Below are 23984 nucleotides of genomic sequence, written 5' to 3' on the forward strand. Positions count from 1 at the left end.
TATTTAACTTTATCCTCATGCACTATTTAACTTTCCATCAACTACATCTATGGTTTAGGTCAACCCTGTGTCCCAATTTATCTGGGAGAGTCCCGACTTACCTGGGACAATTACGGACTTTCCTGGGACAGTTCTGGACTTTCCTGGGACAGTTCTGACTTTCCTAGGACAGTTCCGGACTTATCTGGGACAGTTACTGGGACAGTTCCGGACTTATCTGGGACAGTTGCGGACTTTCCTGGGACAGTTGCGGACTTTCCTGGGACAGTTCCGGACTTTTCTGGGACAGTTCCGGACTTTCCTGGGACAGTTTCGGACTTATCTGGGACAGTTCTGGACTTTCCTGTGACAGTTCCGGACTCATTTGGGACAGTTCCGGACTCATTTGGGACAGTTCCGGACTTATCTGGGACAGTTCTGGACTTTCCTGGACCAGTTCCGGACTTTCATGGGACAGTTCTGGACTTTCCTGGGACAGTTCTGGACTTTCCTGGGATAGTTTTGGACTTTCCTGGGACAGTTCTGGACTTTCCTGGGACAGTTTTGGACTTTCCTGGGACAGTTCTGGACTTTCCTGGGACAGTTCCGGACTCTCCTGGGACGGTTCTGGACTTGCCTGGGACAGTTCTGACTTTCCTAGGACAGTTCGGGACTTATCTGGGACAGTTACTGGGACAGTTCGGGACTTATCTGGGACACTTACGGACATACAGTATCTGGGACAGTTCCAATATACCGTAGACAGTTCTGGTTTACCTGGTGCAGTCCCGAATAACCTGGGACAGTTCCGGACTTTACTGGGACTGTTCTAATATGTTGGTGACAGTTCTAATGTGCCTAGGACCGTTCCATTATACCTGGGACGGTTCCGATTTGCCTGGAACTAGGGCTGGGCGATTTAGGAAAAAAAAAACTAGATTATTTTCTCTATTGATCGATCTCGATATATTTTTTCAGAATACATTTAATATTTCTTGCTGATGCATGAAATTAGCTAAATCTTTTATTCAAACTTCAGCTCAAACAAAAACAAATGCTTTCATCAAGTCTCATTTGAAGCACAAAAGTCTTCCACTGTCTCATCCAAATTCCCAAACTAGGGACTGTTTGTGCCAAAGAAATGGCTGTAAACCTGTCGATTATAAAGTCCCATGACGGTTATTGAGATTGACTAAAATAGAGATTGAGATTTTGATTTAAATTTCGATGAATTGCCCAGCCTGGAACAGTCCCGATGTACGTGAGACGGTCAGTCAGTCCTGATTTACCGGGAACAGTTCCAGTTCACCTGGGTCCGTTCCGATTCACCCAGAACAATTCCGATTTTAAGCTTTGTGTCCCTTGTCCAGGCGGGTTTCTCCCAAACCATAGTCCCACTTATACGCTGGCCCCGCCCTGCGTTCCTCCATTTTCTTCCAAATACAATGCGAAGACGGTTGTCTTTGGGAGAGCACAAGAGCACCCACAGGTGTATTTGGATGGAGCACGTGGTTGAAAAAATTGCTCTTAATTTCAGCTACCCAGCTACATGAGCACAGTGGCCTGTCTAATGCCTCTGTATTAGTGATAGTGCTGTCATGGTGGGCGACAGTGAACAGTTGCAGAAATGGGTGAACAGGATTTAGTCCTTATAAGCCGCCACTGGGATTAAAGACACTGTTTTTTAGTCTTTCCAATCCTGCCACCGAGGAGCATGCTGAAATGGATCTGATCGCACAACACCACTAACCTCTTCGTTAGCAAGAGCGACACATGCTTTGCTAGGCTAACTGTTTACCTTTTTTTTTTTCTTCACTTTTGCAAGACAAGTCAATGAAGGTGCGGATTTCGGCTCGCTTCTAGGTCACTTCGCTAAAATTTGTGGTAGATGTAGGCCGTTTTAATCCTAATCCTTCTTAATATAAACATGCCTTTCATTTTTTTATTTGTTTTCTAGATCCAGGACATTAGTGTGGAGACAGAGGACAACAAGGAGAAGAAGTCGGCCAAGGATGCGCTGCTGCTGTGGTGTCAAATGAAGACCGCAGGGTAAGGTTTTAAGCAGCTCACATGAACTCCAGAGCTACTAGTACAAAGTGTTGAACAGTACTGACCTCTGATAGTGTCATTAAAGTTGTGACCCGAGGGCTTTAAGGGTTTAACCAATCAGAAAGCCACATGCTGATGAGAATGTGGTGGTGCATGTGATAGCTTGAAAAGCGTGGTTTGGGCCTGGAGCAAGTAATTTGATCAAAAACATTGAATATTTTTCTTTTAATAGTTTGAGCCTGTTTAATAAATAAAATGGGTAAATGAGTGTGTTCTTTTAGACACAGCCGCAGTAGACAGAAGTAAAGTCAGATTCAGGTGATAGTGTTTCTACAGGAAACCACTTCAGCCCGATCTGATAAACTCCTTATGCTCAATAACAACAGCATGTTATGGAGTTCACAGAAATCTAGAAAGTTGACATTTTCTGTAAAAGACCTTAAAATGTCAGGATTAGTAAGTATATAGGTTTTCCTTTTACTTACTTACTTTGCATTTTCAGTTGTAGTTTTCAGTCACTGTAAGTTGTCAGTTATTAGAAAATGACACACAGAATGTAACAGTTTTCACTTATAACAGTCAAAACGCAGACCTTTGAACTAAAAGGTGGCCTAAAGTTTAAAACCTTTATTAATATAGTTTTTAAAAATGCTGTCATTGCTTAGTGAGTCACAATGGTTGTTAGTGGAAATGACTTTAAGCTACAAGATTTATTTGGCACAAACAAAAATGTATCAGGTTCAGCATACCAAGTAATTACTCAAAAACAACTAAACTAAACACCACTTTAGCAGTGTTTACAGCCATGTTTGCGTGAAAAAAAAAAAATCTCCATTGTGTAATTGGATGTACAAAACCCCCCCATCCCTTTGTCTTTTCTGTCAGCATAGCATTTACTCTCACGGACAATTAATGAGTAAAAAAATGTTTCGACACCTGCAGTGGCGCTTATGCCTAGGGGCATGAGTTACTTAGTTCTGCTTTAATGTTTTTCCTGATAAAATAAATATTTTATGTTGAACATTATGTTGTAATTTAATATTACATTTTCTTTCATTCCACAGATATCCAAACGTGAACATCCACAACTTCTCCACGAGCTGGAGGGACGGCATGGCCTTCAACGCTCTCATTCACAAACACAGGTATGGGCTGATGTATCTATGAAGCATATGATCATCACTCAGCTAATCCACATAAAACCATGCAGTTGTCCATGGCCATAGGCAGTTAACAGTGGTCCACATGTGACAGGAGAGCGCAGAGCAGACAGCGTTAGAATGGCCTCAGTAGAAGGCAGTGAATGAGAGCTTTGTGTGAGTAATGTCCCTGAAGAACATGCTGAGTGTTTGTGACAGGGCTTTAGGAGAGACAGTCTTCTGACCATCAGCTGAGCAGCCCGCGCCAAACAACACTCTGTACAGTCTGCAGAGAGCTGCACTGCTGGATAAGGCAACGCCAGTGTTTGATGCAGCATGATTTGAAGATAAAAAACAGCCTCTGGCTTTTGTGTTTAACTACTTATGTTGCTATATGCTCATAGTATAAATGCACAGTGTGTTTATTCAGTCTACAATTATGACTGTGTAAAGCCCTGTGGGTTAGTCATGCACGTCAGCTGTGAAAGATTTGAGGTTTCAGTGTATCGTTTACAAGATAATATCGAAGTTGGTGTTTGAAAGACACGCCAATTTACGATATCGCGTTTACAGCTGTTTAGAAACCAACAGAAAGTTGCATAAACTGGTGCTAAAGAAAAAAAAAGACATATTCTATGTAGTAAAAAAAATGAATCATTTGGATCAAGAATTGAAGCCATGTCAAACTGTACTCACAAGACTGACCATCAGAAATGATCAAATCGTGTTAACAAAGACGACATGCTGTAAACTTTTGTGTTCAGACCGGACCTGATCGACTTCGACAAGCTGAAGAAATCAAATGCTCACTACAATCTGCAGAATGCCTTCAACCTGGCAGAGCAGCACCTGGGCCTCACCAAACTGCTCGACGCGGAAGGTAAGCAGGAGTTCCACCGCGCAGCGAGGAAGTGTGTTAACTTCACTCTTAACGTAACTCTGTTTGTGCGCAGACATCAGCGTGGACCATCCTGACGAGAAGTCCATCATCACCTACGTGGTCACCTACTACCACTACTTCTCCAAGATGAAGGCCCTGAAGGTGGAGGGCAAGAGGATTGGCAAGGTCAGAGGGTCCCACACACGCACACACAAGTTATATGGTTTCTATCAATGACACCATAATGTGTGACATGCAATAGATTTAAATAAGATACAGTCCTTCATTTTAATAGTAGTAATGGTTCAACTACAGGTAGCCAGATATAAAGTGTGAAAGCATTAATTTTTCACACAGCGATCAGTGCCTTTATCAGTGTCTTTAAAGATTTCCAGCATTAAGAAATAGACCTCACCCTTTACGAAGCTTATGATGTTATGATGTTAGCTTTATGATGTTGGCGAGCTGGGGATTTCCAGGAAATCTTGGCGCCCCCTTGTCTTTCAAACACGATCATTCACAAATATTGACATGTTTGGTATCCACGTGTAGCACGAAAGGCGTTTGAGATGACACTGTATTCCAAACATGGTTATTTCCTTCTTCTTTTTCCCTATTCACCTGCAGTGTCTTGCTTTAGATACTTAAATGCTTAATGGGATGATTGGAGGGTCTTTCATCTCCCCCTGGTGTCTCTGGCCAGAAACCCACAATTGCAACTTCCCTGCCTCCGGGTCGGAGCCACCAATACATACTAAAGGAATCACGAAGAAGAAGATAACAGGCTAATGGGCAAAGCTAGCTGCGGGCTAGCGCCACTTTAAACAGTATTTACAGCCAAGTTTGAGTGAAAAAATCTTCTCCCTTCGCCTTTTCTGTCAGTGTAGTATTTACTCTCACGGACAATTAATAAGTTAAAGAATCACAACTTGCTACGACACCTGCAGTTGTGCTTATGGCCTCTAGGTGCAAGAGTTACTTAGTACTGTTTAAATACATCTTGCTGGAAAAGAAGAGGCTATTTGAAAGTTGTTATTTCAACTCTGGACACACTTTTGGGCTGTCTTTGAGGGAACTACTCATTGATATAAAGCTTGCAGCAAACTGTTGCCAACTCCAACAGCCTCCTATCTTGATTTGGCGGCAGCTGAATTTTTCCTTGACAGCGAAGATTGGGTCTAACCTCATATTTCTAGATCACAAAATCCCCAAACGGACACGTTGCGAACTTAATGCGGCATTGCATTTTCTACAAAAAAAAGGCAAAGTAAAACATTTTCTGACTTGTAAGCACAATGCTGACATTCTATCCGGTGTTTGTTGTGCAGGTTTTGGACAACGCCATCGAGACGGAGAAGATGATCGAGAAGTATGAGTCCCTGGCCTCCGACCTCCTGGAGTGGATCGAGCAGACCATCATCATCCTCAACAACAGAAAGTTCGCCAACTCGCTGGTGGGAGTCCAGCAGCAGCTCCAGGCCTTCAACACCTACCGCACCGTGGAGAAACCGCCCAAGTCAGTACCGGAACACACGCAAGGAAATAACAAAAGATCTGTCATGTAGACAAATGCTCCCAAAGTGGACTGGTGCAGTGGCTGTGGATTAAATCAAAACTTTAACTCACTCTTGCTATATGCCAGTTTTTAAAGGGTTGCATCTTCAAGTGTTTGGTTTTCTTTCATTTAAAGGAACAGGCCACCGTTTTTCCATTCTGAGATATGTTCTTACCTGAGCTTAGACGAGTTGATACGTACCTGTCTGGTCTTTGCCCGTGGAAGAGCTTCCTCGCTTCCAACTTCACCCCCGTTTGGAGCTATAGGAACATACTGGGAGAGGCCAAATGCTAACAACATCCTTGGTCCTTGGTACCAGACAAGTACGCATCAACTCGTCTAAACTCAGGTAAGAACATATCTCAGTATGGAAAAACGGTGGCCTGTTCCTTTAAGATATTTGCCCAATAGTCTGTAGTTATAATACACTTTTTTCTTTAAAGCCACACCACCTAACATTTCACCCAATAAATAGAGTAAAATTCAAGAATTTATATTTATCCAGATGTTTTTATTGTTGGAAAATACCCCCAAAATGAACAAAGAGACGTGTGTTTGCTGTTAGCGGCCCATGTCTTTAACTTTACTGGGAGCGGCCAAATATGAGATTTAAAAAGGTTCGATCCTCGTTCTAAGCCAGTCTTTGATTACCCACAGCAAAAATAGCATTTTCTGTGTCTAGCTAGTCATAAGGACAAGTAGAACCTGTAGAATCCAAAATGTTACGCAATGTGCCTTTAAACTCTTAAAAAAATAAACCTATGGAGGAAAAGAATGGGCAGTTACTTTCAGAACAAATGAATGAAGTATTTCTACAATAAAGTCTATAACAAAAATATTTAGTATGTCACAAGAGAACAATCTGAAATTCAAACAAAAGGATGAAATGAAGTCTTGTATAAAGCTTTGCAGTGACAAGCCTTAACAGAAGTGAACCCGCGCTGGCCTTTCTCTTTGCACTGCAGCATTAGCTTGATAGTTAGCAGGTTCAGCGTTGAATCACGGTCCCTCCCCCGCGCACACCAAGAGGAGGACAACAAACACAGCTGAATCTGATTTGAGACTTTTCTTTTTCCTGGAACCACTCGATAAAATGATTCAGCCCCCGCAGCTGCACACAAGGCGAAATAACAAAAGGCATTTTTCTTATCTCCAGGGAAATACTGTAACGTCTGGCTTTTATAGGGGGGGGGGGAGAAAATCCAAGTGACAAAGCAAAGAGAAAGCTGCACTTAAGTTGCGTCAGACATTTTTTGTCCTCATGCCACCTGCACGTTTTTTGAGATGATAGAATATGAACAGTGGGTAATGAAAAGAGCTTGTGTATGAATCATTTCAGACATTCATGAAGCGAGAAACGCTGGCAAATGCCCATAGCGACGAGAGCTTGCTTGGGGGGGTTTGCTATTGCTTCTACACTGCCCAAAACAGTTTGTTGACACATTTTTTTTTTTACATGATTGTATCAGAAAGAACTGACCAAGAAAGAAAACTGAGCTGATACTGTATGCCTTTGTGTTTAAGCATCTTGCATCTTACATTCACATGCTAGCTTTGGACGCTGTTGGCATCTGTCATTTTTGTCCAGAATTGTCGGGCTTCTTCATGCTGCGTTCCAGTTGTTCTTAGAGGTCGGATTTTCCAAATCAAAGGTCAAAGCCTAATAAGAAATCATTAATGACTGTACACACCTTTGGAGATTTTCGATGCAAATTAGTGTCTATAAGTGTCCCCTGAGCTGAAGGCTAACTCAAGTTCAGATACATTTTTGATTTTTCTGTGGTCAGATACACATCCGATATCCACTAAACATCATCTTATAATATGTTTATGATAAAGAAATGCATATGCCATGAAAAGGACAAAGCATATACCCCCCAGTACTTTAGTATGGACACCAGGCTTCCCTATTCATTTGTGTGGGGATGGAACGTTCAATTTACTGTATATCTAGTCCATTTAAATATGCGCATTTGTAGGAACAGGCTCAGATTTCTGTGATTTCTGTGGCTAACGTTCAAGACAGGCTAATGATAACAAGTGCTAACAGCCTGCCCTAATTGGCTTGTGACATCATTTTCTCGATCACTAATATGACCACACTGTTTCAGTCGATAATATAAGTTATTTTGATCCAGATTTTGTCTGATTTTTACCAGCTTCATAGGTGAAGTTATTTATATATGCCTCATTGTCAAAAAACTTTCGGACTTGCGAAATGGAATACAATAATTCTGAGAAAACTGCTTTCTCAGTTCTGAGTCCGAGAACAACTGGAAAGCAAGTAATGTAGATCCGCGATAATGAGTTGGGTGTCGGCACGGTGACGGGTTCTTGAATGCATCACAAAGCAATGCCGCTGACACTTATGAAAAGATACGATAATACAAGCCTTTTATTTGAATATGTGAATGTTTCAGGTTCACGGAGAAGGGAAACCTGGAGGTGCTCCTGTTCACCATCCAGAGTAAAATGAGGGCCAACAATCAGAAGGTCTACACCCCTCGAGAAGGCAAACTCATCTCGGACATCAACAAGGTGAGCATCAGCTCTTGCAAACCGCCACCATCCGTTACAGATATCCAGCCACATGCTGCAGCGCTGGTCGTGTGTGTCCGTTTTAGGCGTGGGAGCGTCTGGAGAAGGCGGAGCATGAGCGGGAGCTGGCTCTGAGGACGGAGCTGATTCGCCAGGAGAAGCTGGAGCAGCTGGCCCGCCGCTTCGACAGAAAGGCCGCCATGAGAGAGACCTGGCTGAGCGAGAACCAGAGGCTCGTCTCCCAGGTAACCACTCGCGCCATGTGCATGATACAGAATACATCGAGCAGCAGAGAAGCTTAGGAAACGTTCTGAGTCGGGCTGCACAGTGTATTGCGATCTACACGAAACTGCAATATTTGATTCTTTTCCGAAAGAATTAGGTAGCTCTGCTTCGCCGTAAAATAAAAATATAGATATATATATTTGTTGAAAAGCAGTGTTTTCTAGATTTGTGGTGTAGATAATGACAACACCCCTCGACTTCATTAGCTTGGTGTTTATTAAAAGATGTGTAAATGTCACACTACAAGATGTGGGAAATGTAAACTCATCAGCGAGAAAGAAATCTGTTGCGTCTGTTGTGACAAGTTTTAGGGTCTGGGTGTCATGAGCGCCGCTTGCTAGCACTGTTTATTTTGCTATAACGTGTAGAGAAAGATGAATATGGTCCCGTACATCAGGGGTTCCAAAGGCAATTAGTGATTAAAATTAGAATATTGTGTTATTTGAATCATAGAAATAAAAAGGAGAATCTTAACGTATGAGGATAGTTCGTTAGCCTGCTCAATGTGTTTTTCCTATAGCCGTTAGCATTTAGCCATCAAACATTCCAAATTATGAAAGATCTAGATGTTTTCAACCCATCGACCACATTAAGATGAGGTCAAAGCCTAGCTAGAAAGCATTTATGAATGTACAGATCTTTTAATATTATCATGAAAGTGGCCTTTGAGCTAAATGCTAAATCATATTCAGTACATTTCAGCTTTTGGTGCGGTCGGTCACACATCCAACATCATCTTATAACATGTTAATGATCCAGAAAACCACAGAAATTATATAAATGCCAAGGATCAGACAAACCAATACCTCGCCATATTTTGATATAGGGAATGGCTCCTCCATTCATTTGTATGGGGATAGAACGATCGATGCAAACAGGTCCGGTAAGCCGTTTGTTACTATGCATGCGCACCTCTGTAAGCAGACTCAGAGCTAACAGCGTTTCTGTGCGTTCTATGTTGATTGGTAACAATTTCTCAAAATGGCGGCCATAACTGAAACGATCATGTGACTGAAACCCATCCATGTGGCTAACTTGCCCTTTCCCCCTTTCCCCGACAGGATAACTTTGGATTTGACCTCCAGGCGGTTGAAGCTGCCACCAAGAAACACGAAGCCATCGAAACGGACATCGCGGCCTACGAGGAGCGCGTGCAGGTGGGCAGACTCTCCGACACCTTATTACCAGCTGAAGACATGATGGAAAATAAACACTGTATCCCTTTTTGTCCTCTCACTCCTGTAGGCTGTGGTTGCCGTGGCGAAGGAGCTGGAGGCGGAGAGTTACCATGACATCAAGCGCATCACGGCTCGTAAGGACAACGTGATCCGTCTGTGGGAGTACCTGCTGGAGCTGCTGAAGGCCCGCCGGCTGAGGCTGGAGAGCACCCTGGGCCTGCAGAGGGTCTTCCAGGAGATGCTCTACATCATGGACTGGATGGACGAGATGAAGGTAGCCACACATGGTGCATTTGTTTATGAGTTAGGGCTTCTTTAGCCAGTCTTTCTTAACCCAGCACATTTTCCCCACTTCAGCTTTACCCAAACCTAAAAGCTTCTCGACTATAGACCAGTGTAACAGCTCATTTGAAAGCTAAGACCTGCAAAACTCATCTAACATTTTTCCTTGTGTTGTCGCCACTTTTTTACATTATTTTTGGTGCTTTTTTTTGTCACATTTTTATTGTGTTTTTGTTGCTTTTTCATTCTCATTTATGTTTCATTTTTGTCACTATTTTGTCGCCATTTTCAAGAAGCTTTTAGATTTGTGTGGTGTGCTGGGTTAAAAGGTTTACAAAAAGTAGTTAAAGCCACATTTCACGCTTGTAGCCAAAACACGAATCTGCGCCTGTAAAGGTTTGCAGTCTGTCAGCAGCCTGTTGACCCCTGACCTCTCCCCTGTCCCCCGCAGATGCTGCTCCTCTCTCAGGACTACGGGAAACACCTGCTGGGCGTGGAGGACCTGCTTCAGAAACACGCTCTGGTGGAGGCGGACATCGGCATCCAGGCCGACCGCGTCCGCAACGTCAACAGCAACGCGCAGAAGTTCGCCAACGACTCGGACGGTATGCGGCTCTAATACTTCTATTTACTCAATGAGAAATAGTAAAGTCAATGTAATACTCATTCAATCCTCTTTCCTCCAGGATACAAGCCGTGTGACCCCCAGATCATCCGGGACCGCGTGGCTCACCTGGAGTTCTGCTACCAGGAGCTGAGTCAGCTGGCAGCCGAGCGCAGGGCCCGGCTGGAGGAGTCCCGCCGCCTCTGGAAGTTCTTCTGGGAGATGGCTGAGGAGGTCAGTCAGCTCAGGGGGTAGACTGGACCCTTACGCAGGGTAGACGAAGGGAAAGTCTGTTTGCTGTGTGATTTGTTCATTAGCATTAGCTCCGTCTGATGGGGCTCTAGGACTGATTTATCCACTAATGTAGTAGATTTGGCAATGCCACCCAGGCGACCAGTATGTAGTACTTAAGCCTTAAAAATTGTTTAAATGCAGTGTTGTCAATTGTAGAACAAAATTTCCTCTGCTTCACCGGCCTGACATTTCCTCCTTGTGTGTGTGGTCCACAGGAGGGCTGGATCAGGGAGAAGGAACAGATCCTCTCCTCAGAGGACTTCGGCAAAGACCTGACAGGAGCCGTCCGTCTGCTGAGCCAGCACAAGGCGTTCGAGGACGAGATGACCGGCCGCGCGGCCCACCTGCAGCAGACCATCCGGCAGGGAGATGAACTGGTGGCCAACGACCACTTCGGAGCCGACAAGATCAAGGAGAGGATCCAGGACATCCAGGTACCTTACACAACCTTGACAAAAACATGGCAGCACAGGCTAGTATGATTTCAGTCTTAGAACCTGTCATTTCTTGTCCTACAGGAACAGTGGGCTGCTCTAGAGCGCCTCTCTGCTGTCCGCAAAGCCAAACTACAAGAGGCCTGTAACCAACATCAATTCCAGGTAAGACCCAGTTAATTTCTAACCTCTTAATCGCTCATTTCTATATGATTTCTGCACTTTCTCACATATGGTTATTGACCACTTTAGGCTGACGCGGACGACATCGACACATGGATGTTGGACGTGCTGAGGATCGTCTCCTCGGTGGACGTGGGCCACGATGAGTTCTCCACCCAGGCCCTGGTGAAAAAACACAAGGACGTGGCCGAGGAGATCGCCAGTTACAGACCTGTGATCGAAGCCCTGCACGAACAGTCGCGTACCCTGCCCGACGAGAGGGCCAACTCCGAAGAGGTACACTTCCTCACACGAAATAAATACGTTCCTGCGCTCATATAAAGAAACATGGGATGGGGTACACACTTCCAAACAATATCACATGTTAAGATGAGACACGGCAGGTGAAAAGCATGAATCCATATAAATACTGCTGTGAACGATAGCGTTGCGGTTTCAAAGACACATAAAGATGGCTCCTAAATGCCAAACACAATGGGGACAAATCCTCTTCCTTGTGGTGCAACTTTGGTTATACATCTCCAAAGCGGGTTACTTTGAAGCCTTTATAGAAATGTTGTGGCGTATAAAGTGTTGTACTTATCTTTCACTTTTACTTTAGTAAATGTACCTCTGATAACGGGACGTGTTTATTTGCGTGTGTGTAGGTGCAGAATAGACTGGCGGGCATCGAAGAGCGGTACAAGGAGGTGGCGGAGCTGACCCGCCTGAGGAAGCAGGCCCTGCAGGACGCCCTGGCCCTGTACAAGATGATGAGCGAAGCCAACGCCTGTGGGCTGTGGATCGACGAGAAGGAGCAGTGGCTCAGCAGCATGGACATACCAGAGAAACTGGAGGACCTGGAGGTGGTGCAGCACCGGTCAGTAACACAAAGGGACATGAGACTGCTTTGTTGGTACTAGAGGAACAATTTAAAGAGAATTAAAGGAGATGTATGCAAAAGCAGCAATTTTTTTCAACAAGTTATTTTTACTTCCTATTGCTGCCAGCAGGGGGAGCTCCATGCCTGGCCATATGTTTCAGAGCCACTGTCTAAACCTTATATAGACTTATTTCAATTGATAAAATGTAAACTGTCAAGGCTCAGGTACCCAAAAGGACCACTCTAGAGTAAATCACTTGAGTGTCTTTTATATTTTACAATATTTGTCAGATTGTAGAAGTGTAGATTGTATTGTAAAGTGTTCAGGACAAAAATAAAACATATTTAAAAGTAGACTGAATACACTCGCTCTTCAGCAATGCGTAATAGACCTATTTTTCCTGGTTTATCTTTTCATTTTAATGGCAGTTTTGTCTTTTCTCTGGATAGCGCCGGCTCGCTGTTTGTTGTCACTATGTAAAGAGTCTGTGGGAACCGGAGCAGAACTACTGTTTGCCCCAGTCTCTCTTGTGTGTTTGTGTGTATTTTAGGATCTGGCTGCAGAGTTTATTATTTAACAAGCTCGAGTTTAGTCCGACCGAAAAACCACATGACGACGAGCGCTTTCCCAGATGCTCCTGCCAGTGTGTGTACAATCTTCTGGTTTGGGAAGGTTATTTACTTTCAAATCTGTAAAGAAAGTGACACAGCGTGCCCTCACTGATGCAGAGGCCTGTGGCTGTCGTAGGTTTAACACAATGTGTTCTACATCTTCCACGATAATAATGGATCAAACAATTGTTATGGTTAGATTCTCAAATTTCGGTGAAAGTACAAGTTGTTTATATTCATTTTCATATAAAACACCAAGTGCTAAGCACTTTTTTTCTTTTCTTTTCAGAACGACTTGTATTTTGATCAGATTTATGTTGTAGTGGGATCCTGTAACTGTGGTAAATGTCCCAGAATCAGCAAAACTACAACATTTGAACAAAAAAAGAATGTTTTTAGGGTCTTATGCTTCGCTTCAATGGTCGATTTCCTACTTCCAACCAGGGAAAAAATGCCTTTGAACGTCTTTAGCTGAACGCTTTTTTGCTCTCACTGATGATGAGTAATGTAAAAACTCAGAGATGATCCATGTGGAGTTCAGTTATGAGACTAAGACGACAATGGCGCCTCCCAGTGGAGAAAGGAGTGTAGTGGATGACAACATGACTGAGGACAATGGTTGAATATTAGCTGTTGCTCTCATTGTTGTAACTCATTTTTGATTAATATGCATTGTCCTGACTCAAAAAATAATTCAAATTAATGAATAGCGAAATACTGTAATTATGAACATAAACTTAACCCCTGCATCAGCGTTGGGAACGTTTGCTTTTCGTCACAGCCCTCAATATAACATTATTTAGCATGTTGTGATGTATATGTGGTGTGATATGGTAGCATCTTATTAGCTAGCAGTTGTAGCATTAGCCATGTTGTTTATGCACAAGAGAACTGGGATGAACTTTCTCCCCAGTTGGAAAATGTACAAACAAACGAACGCTCAACTGGAGGAACTCGGGTCAAATCGAGCTTCCCGACTCCCACACCTCACTGGGGAAATCTTTTATCGTTTAATGTGAGCCTTTTGGTTGAACGCTGGGTTTACTGTAAGCTGTTGCTTAAATATAATTTACTTGCAGCAATAGGGATATAAAGATACAATATAAAGGTTCTAGCTATAGTAGATTATTACTTATTATTAATTAGCTTTATTGATCGAGATCAGAAAATCAATGCCTTCAGTCGTTTTATTATTTTTTTTACTTTTAAAATTATCGCAGGTATTGCACATGATGTCATAATTATCCACTGTGGGTGGCAAAATGTCTTGTTATTGTATTTTGCCGCTCAGGTTCGATTTGTTTAGTTCTTCCTGCAATGTCAATGTCCGTTTCTGCATCGTATCATTTCAGCTTCGAGAGCTTCGAGCCGGAGATGAACAGCCAGGCTTCCCGGGTGGCCGTGGTGAACCAGGTGGCCCGCCAGCTCATCCACAGCGGACACCCCAGCGAGAAGGAGATCAAGACCCAGCAGGACACCCTCAACACCAGGTAATCCCAGTGAGCTGACCAGATTACCCCTGCACCTTTCTAACGCGCTCAGAAAGGGAAGTTCGTCTAATACTGGGTTTAGTCGGGTCCTTTCATGAGATTATCTGGGAGGATCAATTATAGGGATTTACTAAAGGCAAAATGCATCAGAATGACTTCAAAAAGTTTGAAAGATTTTCGAGAATTGTTGTTGTTTTTCTGCACAGACAGTAAGTTGCTTTTTGGATGACATTTTGTTCCAAGTGCTTAACCCCTCGTGTGCTGGTGCAGGTGGGGCACGTTCAGAGACCTGGTGGACCAGAAGAAGGACAGCCTCAACTCGGCTCTTGGCGTTCAGAACTACCACCTGGACTGCAACGAGACCAAGTCCTGGATCAAGGAGAAGACCAAGGTAGGCTGGCAATAACACTAGCAAGGGAGAAACGAAGAGTTAATGCCTCCAAATGGCAAGTATCACATCTTTAAACGCCTTTCTCTGCAGCCAAGAGCCTTCTGGTTTTAGGGATTTTTGCACTTTATTCCTTACAAAAGCCTGCCAGAGCTGAGATTGGAGGTTCATCCCTAGATCTTCAAGGATTAGGATTGTTGCCCATTTGTAGAAGCCATTTGCCTTTTGAACTTTAGCTTTTTCAACTCCAGAATTTGTTGGAATTTAATTGAATTAATTCCTCGTTCTACCCATGAAATGTTCCCTATGCCACTGGCTGCAATACAACACCAAAGGATGATGGATCCACCCCCAGGCTCAACAGTTGGACAGATGTTCTTTTCACGAGATTCTGTGCCCCTTCTTCTCCAAACAGAGGTTGAACTAGAACTGTTTGGCCGACATGTAACTCCCTATTCTTTTCTGTCCAGGTGATCGAGTCGACTCAGGAGCTGGGGAACGACCTCGCGGGGGTGATGGCTCTGCAGAGGAAGCTCACCGGGATGGAGCGCGACCTGGCCGCTATCGAAGACAAGCTGGGAGACCTGGACAAGGAGGCGGAGAGGCTGGGCACAGAGCACCCGGATCAGAGTGAGGCCATCAAGGGCAGGCTGGCCGAGATCAGCGCCGTCTGGGGGGAGATGAAGGTCAGTCAGAGGGCAATTTGAAATGGAGACCAACACAGTTCTCACCCCAATAGGTTTTTGTTCCCCCATGCATAAACCAGACTGCCGTGGTTATTTTGTTACCTACTCCCTCCGAGACTTAAGTTTGTGATGACAGAGAAAGTAAAAATTGGTGTAAAAAGGCAGCGGCCCAAACACCATCGATAAGAGCAATCGTTAATGAAGGAGACGTACGATTCCGATTTCTCAGATTCCCTTCGATTTCTTCATTTCTATCCCTACTCTATTAGGTCCTGAAAAGAAAGTGTTGTTCAGGGATTAGACATCAGGTACACAGTCCTACAGATGGACACGATATGAAGAATGATAGTTAATAGTTCTTGTTTGTCTTGTTTTAGGGCACCATGAAGAACCGTGAGGAGTCCCTGGGCGAGGCCAGTAAGCTGCAGCAGTTCCTCAGGGAACTGGATGACTTCCAGTCGTGGCTGTCCCGCACTCAGACGGCCATCGCCTCTGAGGACATGCCCAACACGCTGGCCGAGGCCGAGAAGCTCCTGGCCCAGCACGAGAACATCAAGAACGAGATCCGCAACTACGAGGAGGACTACCAGAAGATGAGGGACATGGGGGAGATGGTGACCCAGGGCCAGACTGACGCCCAGTACATGTTCCTCCGGCAGAGGCTGCAGGCGCTGGACACCGGCTGGAACGAACTACATAAGATGTGGGAGAACAGGCAGAACCTGCTGTCCCAGTCCCACGCTTACCAGCTGTTCCTGAGGGACACCAAGCAGGCCGAGGCCTTCCTCAACAACCAGGTACCAGCACACACACTGCCTTTGTGGAGTTGGACTTTCTCTGTTGTTTTGCTGCTAGCCAGATTCTATATCTTGTCAGAATAAGTAAGTGTTTTTTCTATTATTTACTTTTTTATTCTACAATCTAAAAGGAAACAGTACAGTTCAAATGACAGGGCAAACAGACAAACTGGTCTTCTCAGTCTTCCATCCAAGTACAAACCAGGGCTAAACGGTGTCCCCTGTGCAGGGGGGACAAAAGACAAGGGACAATGAACAAGACAAACAATCCAGACACATCCAGGAAATGTTACAACACACAGGACTTAAGCTTGCTGTTTTTCCACCGTAATGACATGAATAGGTGTTCATTTGTTTTCCTATATCTCTAACCAGTAGCTCGGGATAGTCGCTCGTCAAAGCCTTTCAACCTTTTTTACACGAGCTGGATAAGTCACATTTTAGATGTATTTTCATTTTGTTCTGAACATTTTGAACAGAATCTGCACAGGCAAAAAAAGTGAAGGACAGGGACAATTTCAAGTCATTTTCTTTAATTCTGTTGAAATATCTTTGCTATAAACTCTCCAGGGTGTAGTCCTCCTCATAGTCTCATAGTTGCACAGGTGTCTTTGGAGATACAGTAGCTCTCTGATAGTTTCAGTTTGTAAAAGTAGCTCACTGTATAAAAAAAGTTTGGAGACCCCGGTCCTATTGTTGATGTTGTACAGTATGTTAAAACTGAGCAAGAGTAGTTTGCATGTTCTACTGTGAAGCCTTGCACATCCCAGAGCGAGTTTGGGCGAACTTCTTCTGGACGAAGTTTTTTGCGAAACTTGATTAAATTTGCCTTCAGCATGAATGCCGCCTCAAAGTGTGAGCACTGAGTCCTGCGCATCTGGGAGAATATATTTTTTTTAACAAGACCGCCTGCAATTCATGGGATTGCCGTTTATTTCATCACTTCTGTCCAACATGGGCGAAGTCCATCTTGAAAAATGTGCAAAAAAGCCTCTAGGGAGCAGGGGCTGTATACGAATTGAGACTTCTAATTACAAACTTGGAGTTCCCATCACTCATTACTTAGTCAAAAACTGCATTTCCATCACTTGATTTTAGTGCGCATAAAGTTTTGCGTAACATCGTGTGGCGCTCTCCTTTGTTTGTAGGAGTACGTGCTGGCCCACACAGAGATGCCCACCACTCTGGAGGGGGCTGAGGCAGCCATAAAGAAGCAGGAGGACTTCATGACCACCATGGACGCCAATGAGGAGAAGATCGGCGCCGTGGTGGACTCGGGGCGGCGCCTCGCGTCCGACGGGAACATCAACGCTGACCGCATCCAGGAGAAGGTGGACTCCATCGAATCTAGGTATAAACTCTCCTCATTTAACATTTGTCTTTTAGAAAATTGTTTTCAGCGTTTCTGTTGGATGAAATTCAAGATGATATTTGATTTGTTGGATACATTTGAAGACTTTTTTTTTGTGGCGCAGACGTAAGAAGAACCGAGAAGCCGCCAGTGAGCTGCTGATGAGGCTGAAGGACAACAGAGACCTGCAGAAGTTCCTCCAGGATTGTCAAGAGGTACATGCCAGAGCTTTCATGCAGTGCCAATGTTGCGATTTTTTATTTATTTATTTATTATTATTATTATTATTATTCCCCATTTTTCCCTCTTTTTTTTCCCCAATTTTTGCATTATTTTGACTTTTTTTTTTTAACTTATATTGCCAATTTTTTTTCAAATTCTCCAATATTTTTACTTTTTTACTTATTTTTGCCACAATTTCTCCCAACATTTTCCAAATTATTCCCCATTTTCCACACATGTCTTGAGTAAGAAAAAATCCCTATTCCTTCGTCTGCTTTAGTTTAAAGGATTATCTGTCATTTTACCTGTAGTTTCTTCAGACCAGTGTAAGCGTGCCCTCTGACTGTGTTTCTCCCTTGGTCAGCTGTCCTTGTGGATCAACGAGAAGATGCTGACGGCCCAGGACTTGTCGTACGACGAGGCCAGGAACCTCCACAGCAAGTGGCTGAAGCACCAGGCCTTCATGGCCGAGCTGCAGTCCAACAAGGAGTGGCTGGACAAGATCGAGAAGGTTCGTTAGATTTAAAGAGCAAAGCAACAGGTAGATAAATGTTTATGGGTCAACTCTCTGAAACTACATGCGGTTTGGTCAAATAGCAAAGGAATAATTTAACTATGGACATTTCATCAAGGACAAATATTGCAGAAAACTATACTTCTATAAGGTGTTCCTTCATGTGTCATTTATGTGTGTGTACAATTCATCAAGGACCAAAATACCTATACAGTGATGTCTGACTAACCCCCCCGTGTGTCTTCTAGGACGGCCAGGCACTGATGGCGGAGAAGCCCGAGACGGGGGCCATGGTGAAGGAGAAGCTGGCCTCCCTGAAGGGCATGTGGACCAACCTGGAGGGCACCACACAGACCAAGGCCAAGTGCCTGTTCGACGCCAACAAAGCCGAGCTGTTCACGCAGAGCTGCGCCGACCTGGACAAGTGGATGATGGAAATGGACGGTCAGCTGCTGTCCGACGACTTCGGGAAAGACCTCACCTCCGTCAACATCCTGCTCAAGAAGCAACAGGTGAAGCTCGTGCCATAACAGACCGGGAATGAGCCGGTAACCTGGTCTGTGCTCGCCGAAAATGCCTGATCTCCTCTGATCTCAGAAGCGGTGGTAGTGTTGACGACATTTTCGTCTTTTCTCCTTCAACGGCTAAAAACAAGCTCTTCTTTTCATTTTTATATTGTTGACAGTTTTTCCTTTGGCTGAAATAAGCAAAACGTAGCTTCATTCAAAACGTATTTAAATATTGTTTATAATAAATTAAAATGATTTAATGAAATCTAAATTAGATTGAATTAAAGGTGCACTATGCAACTTTTTATGTAAAACATAAGTTTATATTCGTGCATATCTGACCTCTCAGTGACCCAGTGGATGCTTGGGTGGTTAGCGTAGCACCTCTACTTACCATCCTCATGGCCCAAAGACGCTCCATGATCAGTTGTTTTTTGAGGATTTCTGGTAGGTTTTCACTGCTGATTGAACCGTCTCGATGGTTACACATACATTTCATTCGGAAAACCTACTAGTAACCCTAAAAAGCCTAAAAATAAAAGGGATCCTTTAGCATCATACGGGCCACCAAGATGGAAAGTTAAGGCGCTAAGCTAATCACCCACACAGCCACCTTTTAATATGAAATTAAAAATGTAATATTTAATTCTAATATGACTAAAATTAAATATCATTACCTTTTTGTCAATTCCTTTCTATTTAATTGACTAAACTTTGAAAGATGAAACCAGATTTGAAATGTTTTGTGCCTGAAATCATTGAAATTCTATAGAGCCACTGTAGCAGGCTGTACTACGAAGCTGGTTGATCTTATCCTGGATGTGTTCCATGTGTGAACAAACCCTAACATGGGGCTTTTGGATCAGTGCTGCTACAAAGCACATTACCAGTCGGTTTCACTAACCCTGGGTTTCTCTAAGGATTTGTGAGGCAGGAGGAGGCAGCGCCAAGCGGCCAATCACAGAAGAGACATAGTTCATCTGAATATCAGAATATATTATTAAACTCATGATGAATATATTATACAGCACCATGAACGAAACAGCTCATAGGGTGTTCACAATCTTTAACCTGTTACAACTTAAATGTATAGCATAGTATTATGTGAACAAGATATAAGCCTTTTTCATGTAGTCATCTAAAATCTGCATCAGCCACATGTGTAGGGAAACTTTACATGGTTCTTTGCAATAGCGCTGAGCCCACACAGCCCGTCTAACTGTCCCGCTGTTGTTGTTGTTGTGGTCAGATGCTGGAGAGCCAGGTGGACGTGCGTCAGAAGGAGGTGGAGGAGCTGCAGTCCCAGTCCCAGGCCCTCAGTCAGGAGGGGAAGGGCTCGGAGGAAGTGGACGGGCAGAGGATCAGCGTGGAGACCAAGTTCCAGTGTCTCCAGGCCCCGCTGCAGAAGAGGAGGGACATGCTGATGGCGTCCCGCGAGATCCACCAGTTCAACAGGGACATGGAGGATGAGATCGTGAGTGCGGCAGTTTTTTTTACAGTCTCTGCTTTCACGAAAATAATTTCAGTTTTGAAGACTTAGTTTCTGTCTTTATGACAAAAATAAATCCTATTTTTACGAGAAATGTTCCTGTTTTTCAGAGTTAGATATGTCTGTTTTCATAAAACAACTATGTTTTATCTAAATTGATGCGATCAACCAGAAACTATTATCTCCACAAAAGAAGCTATTCTTTAGTAACTAATTAACTTTTTTATTTAGCTTTTCTCAATCATGAAAACTGTTGTTTGCAATTTAGTCATAGTTTTACTCTCTTAAAGTGATAGTTTGTAAGTTTGAAAAGTGCAAAGAGAGATAGAGTGAAATTTCCTCCCCTCTTTAACCAGAAAGCCCTTGTTAGTTTTCTAAATGAGGAGAGCAGTAACAGGATTTTCAAAAGTTTATGATTAAGCTCCTTCCCCTCTCTCCTGATTGGACCTGACTGGCTGGTTCACAGGAAAAGCTTGTCTCATTGGTCGACATGGGAGGATGCTCAACTCTGATTAGTCGCTGAGATCCGGGTAGAAGGGACATTACAAAAAATAATATAGATATTATTACTTACTTTATATTAAAATGCAAGACCAGGAGGTCGACTTTGCACATTTTATACATTTAATTGTTGCCAAAAATATATATATATATATATATTATATATATGAAAATATTTTAGTCGAAGAAATGAACAGCGTCCATAAGAAAAGCACAGTCACTGAGTCATGTGCCTGATGCGCCCATCACATGTTTCCCAAGTAGGGGAACAGGACCCCAGGGGTATTTGGAAATATTTCAAATCTAAAAAGGTCAAACTGAACAGTATTTCAATATTTTTTCAAAAGAAAAGTGTTTTTGCTTTATTTTTAACACTAAATACCAATAAATCTGAGTCAGTGCATCATTTTCTAAATGATCGGCTGTACCTCAGAGTTAAGGGGCACTTTGAGTAGAATGAAAGACTCTCAAGGGGTACACGAGGCAAAAAATGTGAACCATTGACGTAATATTTGTCTGGTCTCTTGCAGTTGTGGGTGGAGGAGAGGATGCCGATCGCTACTTCTACTGACCACGGACACAACCTGCAGACAGTCCAGCTGCTCATCAAGAAGAACCAGGTAAAGTCTCGCTAAATGAACTAAAGATTCTTATTTACCATTGCTCTGTTTTTAACCTAATGCTCGGTATATGACCCCCCGTGTAGACGCTGCAGAAGGAGATCCAGGGCCACCAGCCGCGCTACGACGACATCTTCGAGCGCAGCCAGACAGTGCTGAGGCAGAGCACGTCCACGGCAGAGTCCATCCGCCAGCGCCTGGACGAGCTGCAGGCGCTGTGGGCGCAGATCCGCCAGGAGACCGAGAAGCGGCACAAGAGGCTGAGCCAAGCGCACGAGGCCCAGCAGTACTACTTCGACGCAGCGGAGGCGGAGGCCTGGATGAGCGAGCAGGAGCTGTACATGATGTCTGAGGAGAAGGCCAAGGTGAGAGTCTCATCACTGCTTTTTCTGAAGGTTTACACACTGAAGTTAGCAAGTATTTTGTATTGATGTATTAATATTTGTGCTATAGCCAGTAGTTACCACATAGCTTCCATTTTCTCTGTATAAAATGGTATAATATTTACTTCCAAAATAAGAGCTGAATTTGTAGTGGGCTCCCAGTGCTCTTCTTTAATGGCAGGTTGATTCTTTTCGTACATGACAATAAAATGCCTTATTTGATTAAAAGTACACATGGTAGATACAGAGGTTTGTCTTGAAGGGTAGATGCCATTAACTCGTATACAGTACAATACCACTCAAGTTTCCTAAACCCCTGAATCTAAAGAGGACAAGCGTTAAAAATGTCCAGCTTCGTGGCATTGTCACCTATTTTGCATCATATTGTATTTTTGATAGCCAGATAAGAGCCAGATTGATATTACAGTACAAATAACATTTTCACAGTAATACCAGTGTGAAGTAGCTCCCTTAAGCTGATTGGATCAAACGCGCCTTGTTTTAGCCAATCACAGCCACGAGGCAAATTCATGCAGTAATGCCAAGAGGCTGACGATGTACTACATTTTAGGTAGTGTATGATAAAGTGTAACCTAAACAGTTTGTGCCTAAAAGTGTGTGTCCTCTGTGTCTTCAGGATGAGCAGAGCTCCGTGGCTATGCTGAAGAAGCACCAGATCCTGGAGCAGGCTGTGGAGGACTACGCAGACACGGTGCACCAGCTCTCCTCCACCAGCAGGGGGCTGGTGGCGGTGGGACACCCAGACAGGTCAGGCGCACCCATGCCTAAACCTCCTCTTTAGGTATGTTCCTGTAGTATCTAAAGTACATGTGTGTGTCCCTCCAGCGAGCGCATCGGCATGCGTCAGTCCCAGGTGGACAAGCTCTACGCCGGACTCAAGGACCTGTCGGAGGAGCGCCGGGGGAAACTGGACGAGCGCTTCAGGCTCTTCCAGCTCAACAGAGAGGTGGACGACCTGGAGCAGTGGATCGCAGAGAGGGAGGTGGTGGCCGGGTCGCACGAGCTGGGACAGGACTACGAGCACGTCACTGTGAGTGTGGGACTTAAACCAGCTTTTAGAGATCGCAATAATATCGCCCAAATTGTGGAACGACCTTCCTCTGTGTGGACGACTATGTTGATTCTTCTAAAAAGCAGCTGAAGGCTCTGTTTCTTCATCTTCTTAAAAATTGGGTGGGAGGGAGAGTAGGTGCAGTGGAGACAGAAAATGCATCTTCAGAACTCATATACTCCTGAGATATATATACTCCAGAGATATATATACTGACTCCAACTCGCTACATGTCAAAAAAAAAAAGCCACATTTGAAAACACCATTATTTTTGGCATAATATTAGTTTTTTTGTCGGCAGATAGTAAAATTTAATAAATATTTAAAAAAGGCTTATCCCAGTTGAGAACCCCTGTTTTGTAGAATACATGAAGTACAGTAAAAGATGAGGTCATAACACTTTTAAGGAATTTGAATCAAATCTGTGGTGCCAAACGTTTGAATTGAGCGGGCACAGAGTTTTTTGCCTTATCAGATCATTTTGTCGCCTTGAAGAGAGAATTATAGTGTAGACTTGGCATGTTTTACCCATGGCCACATGCTCGGGTTTATCTCATCAACCTCTATAACATTTCTTCAACCAGTTACTCCTTTAATGCCACTGATGCTAAGATTTTTGGCATCTGTGGCATTAAAGATTTAGTATTTAGGTCTTAAAATGGCATTAGAAAGCAGGACATTTGACTTGCCGCGGCTTGTGTGTGGAAACCCTGTTGGTTGTTTCAGCTTAAATAAACGACACACATTTCAAAGAATCAGTCTTTTTTTAAATAATTTCCAGTTTTATGGTTCTATATATCTATATAAGTTCTTTGTGTAAACCTTACCCTCTGCTAGGAGGGTGTTAGCCAAGCTCACCTCCATCATGGACAACACCTCCCACCCACTGCACGGGACTGTAGAAGAGCTGTGCAGCTCTCTCAGTGGCAGACTGAGACACCCTCAGTGCAGGACGGAGCGCTACCGCAAAGCCTTCATCCCCACTGCTGTCAGACTGTACAATAAGACTGTAAAGTAACGCCGACTGTAACAAGTGAATTTCTCCTTTGTGAGATCAATAAAGGTTTATCTTATCTTATCTTATCTAA

At 43.7% G+C, this 23984-nt stretch overlaps 1 protein-coding gene across 2 annotated transcripts in view; it reads left to right on the forward strand.

Annotated features, from left to right (window-relative positions):
• sptbn1 (spectrin, beta, non-erythrocytic 1) overlaps positions 1 to 23984 on the forward strand; it is a 133684-nt gene that overhangs the window by 94587 nt on the left and 15113 nt on the right. For both annotated transcript variants that reach the window (XM_079559846.1, XM_079559845.1), the window contains 28 exons: positions 1937 to 2028; positions 3093 to 3173; positions 3932 to 4047; positions 4121 to 4233; positions 5376 to 5563; positions 8023 to 8140; positions 8227 to 8385; positions 9487 to 9582; positions 9671 to 9877; positions 10337 to 10490; positions 10572 to 10723; positions 10999 to 11217; positions 11302 to 11382; positions 11470 to 11676; positions 12048 to 12259; positions 14227 to 14364; positions 14635 to 14755; positions 15223 to 15438; positions 15816 to 16235; positions 17384 to 17586; positions 17711 to 17801; positions 18173 to 18319; positions 18571 to 18834; positions 20081 to 20305; positions 21352 to 21441; positions 21528 to 21806; positions 22462 to 22592; positions 22671 to 22875. In XM_079559846.1, coding sequence (XP_079415972.1) covers positions 1937 to 2028; positions 3093 to 3173; positions 3932 to 4047; positions 4121 to 4233; positions 5376 to 5563; positions 8023 to 8140; positions 8227 to 8385; positions 9487 to 9582; positions 9671 to 9877; positions 10337 to 10490; positions 10572 to 10723; positions 10999 to 11217; positions 11302 to 11382; positions 11470 to 11676; positions 12048 to 12259; positions 14227 to 14364; positions 14635 to 14755; positions 15223 to 15438; positions 15816 to 16235; positions 17384 to 17586; positions 17711 to 17801; positions 18173 to 18319; positions 18571 to 18834; positions 20081 to 20305; positions 21352 to 21441; positions 21528 to 21806; positions 22462 to 22592; positions 22671 to 22875 — 4725 coding nt within the window. The remainder of the gene's footprint in view (positions 1 to 1936; positions 2029 to 3092; positions 3174 to 3931; positions 4048 to 4120; positions 4234 to 5375; positions 5564 to 8022; positions 8141 to 8226; positions 8386 to 9486; positions 9583 to 9670; positions 9878 to 10336; positions 10491 to 10571; positions 10724 to 10998; positions 11218 to 11301; positions 11383 to 11469; positions 11677 to 12047; positions 12260 to 14226; positions 14365 to 14634; positions 14756 to 15222; positions 15439 to 15815; positions 16236 to 17383; positions 17587 to 17710; positions 17802 to 18172; positions 18320 to 18570; positions 18835 to 20080; positions 20306 to 21351; positions 21442 to 21527; positions 21807 to 22461; positions 22593 to 22670; positions 22876 to 23984) is intronic.

Source organism: Gobius niger (genome assembly GCF_951799975.1).
Source record: "Gobius niger genome assembly, chromosome: 7".
Classification (NCBI taxonomy): Eukaryota; Metazoa; Chordata; class Actinopteri; order Gobiiformes; family Gobiidae; genus Gobius; species Gobius niger.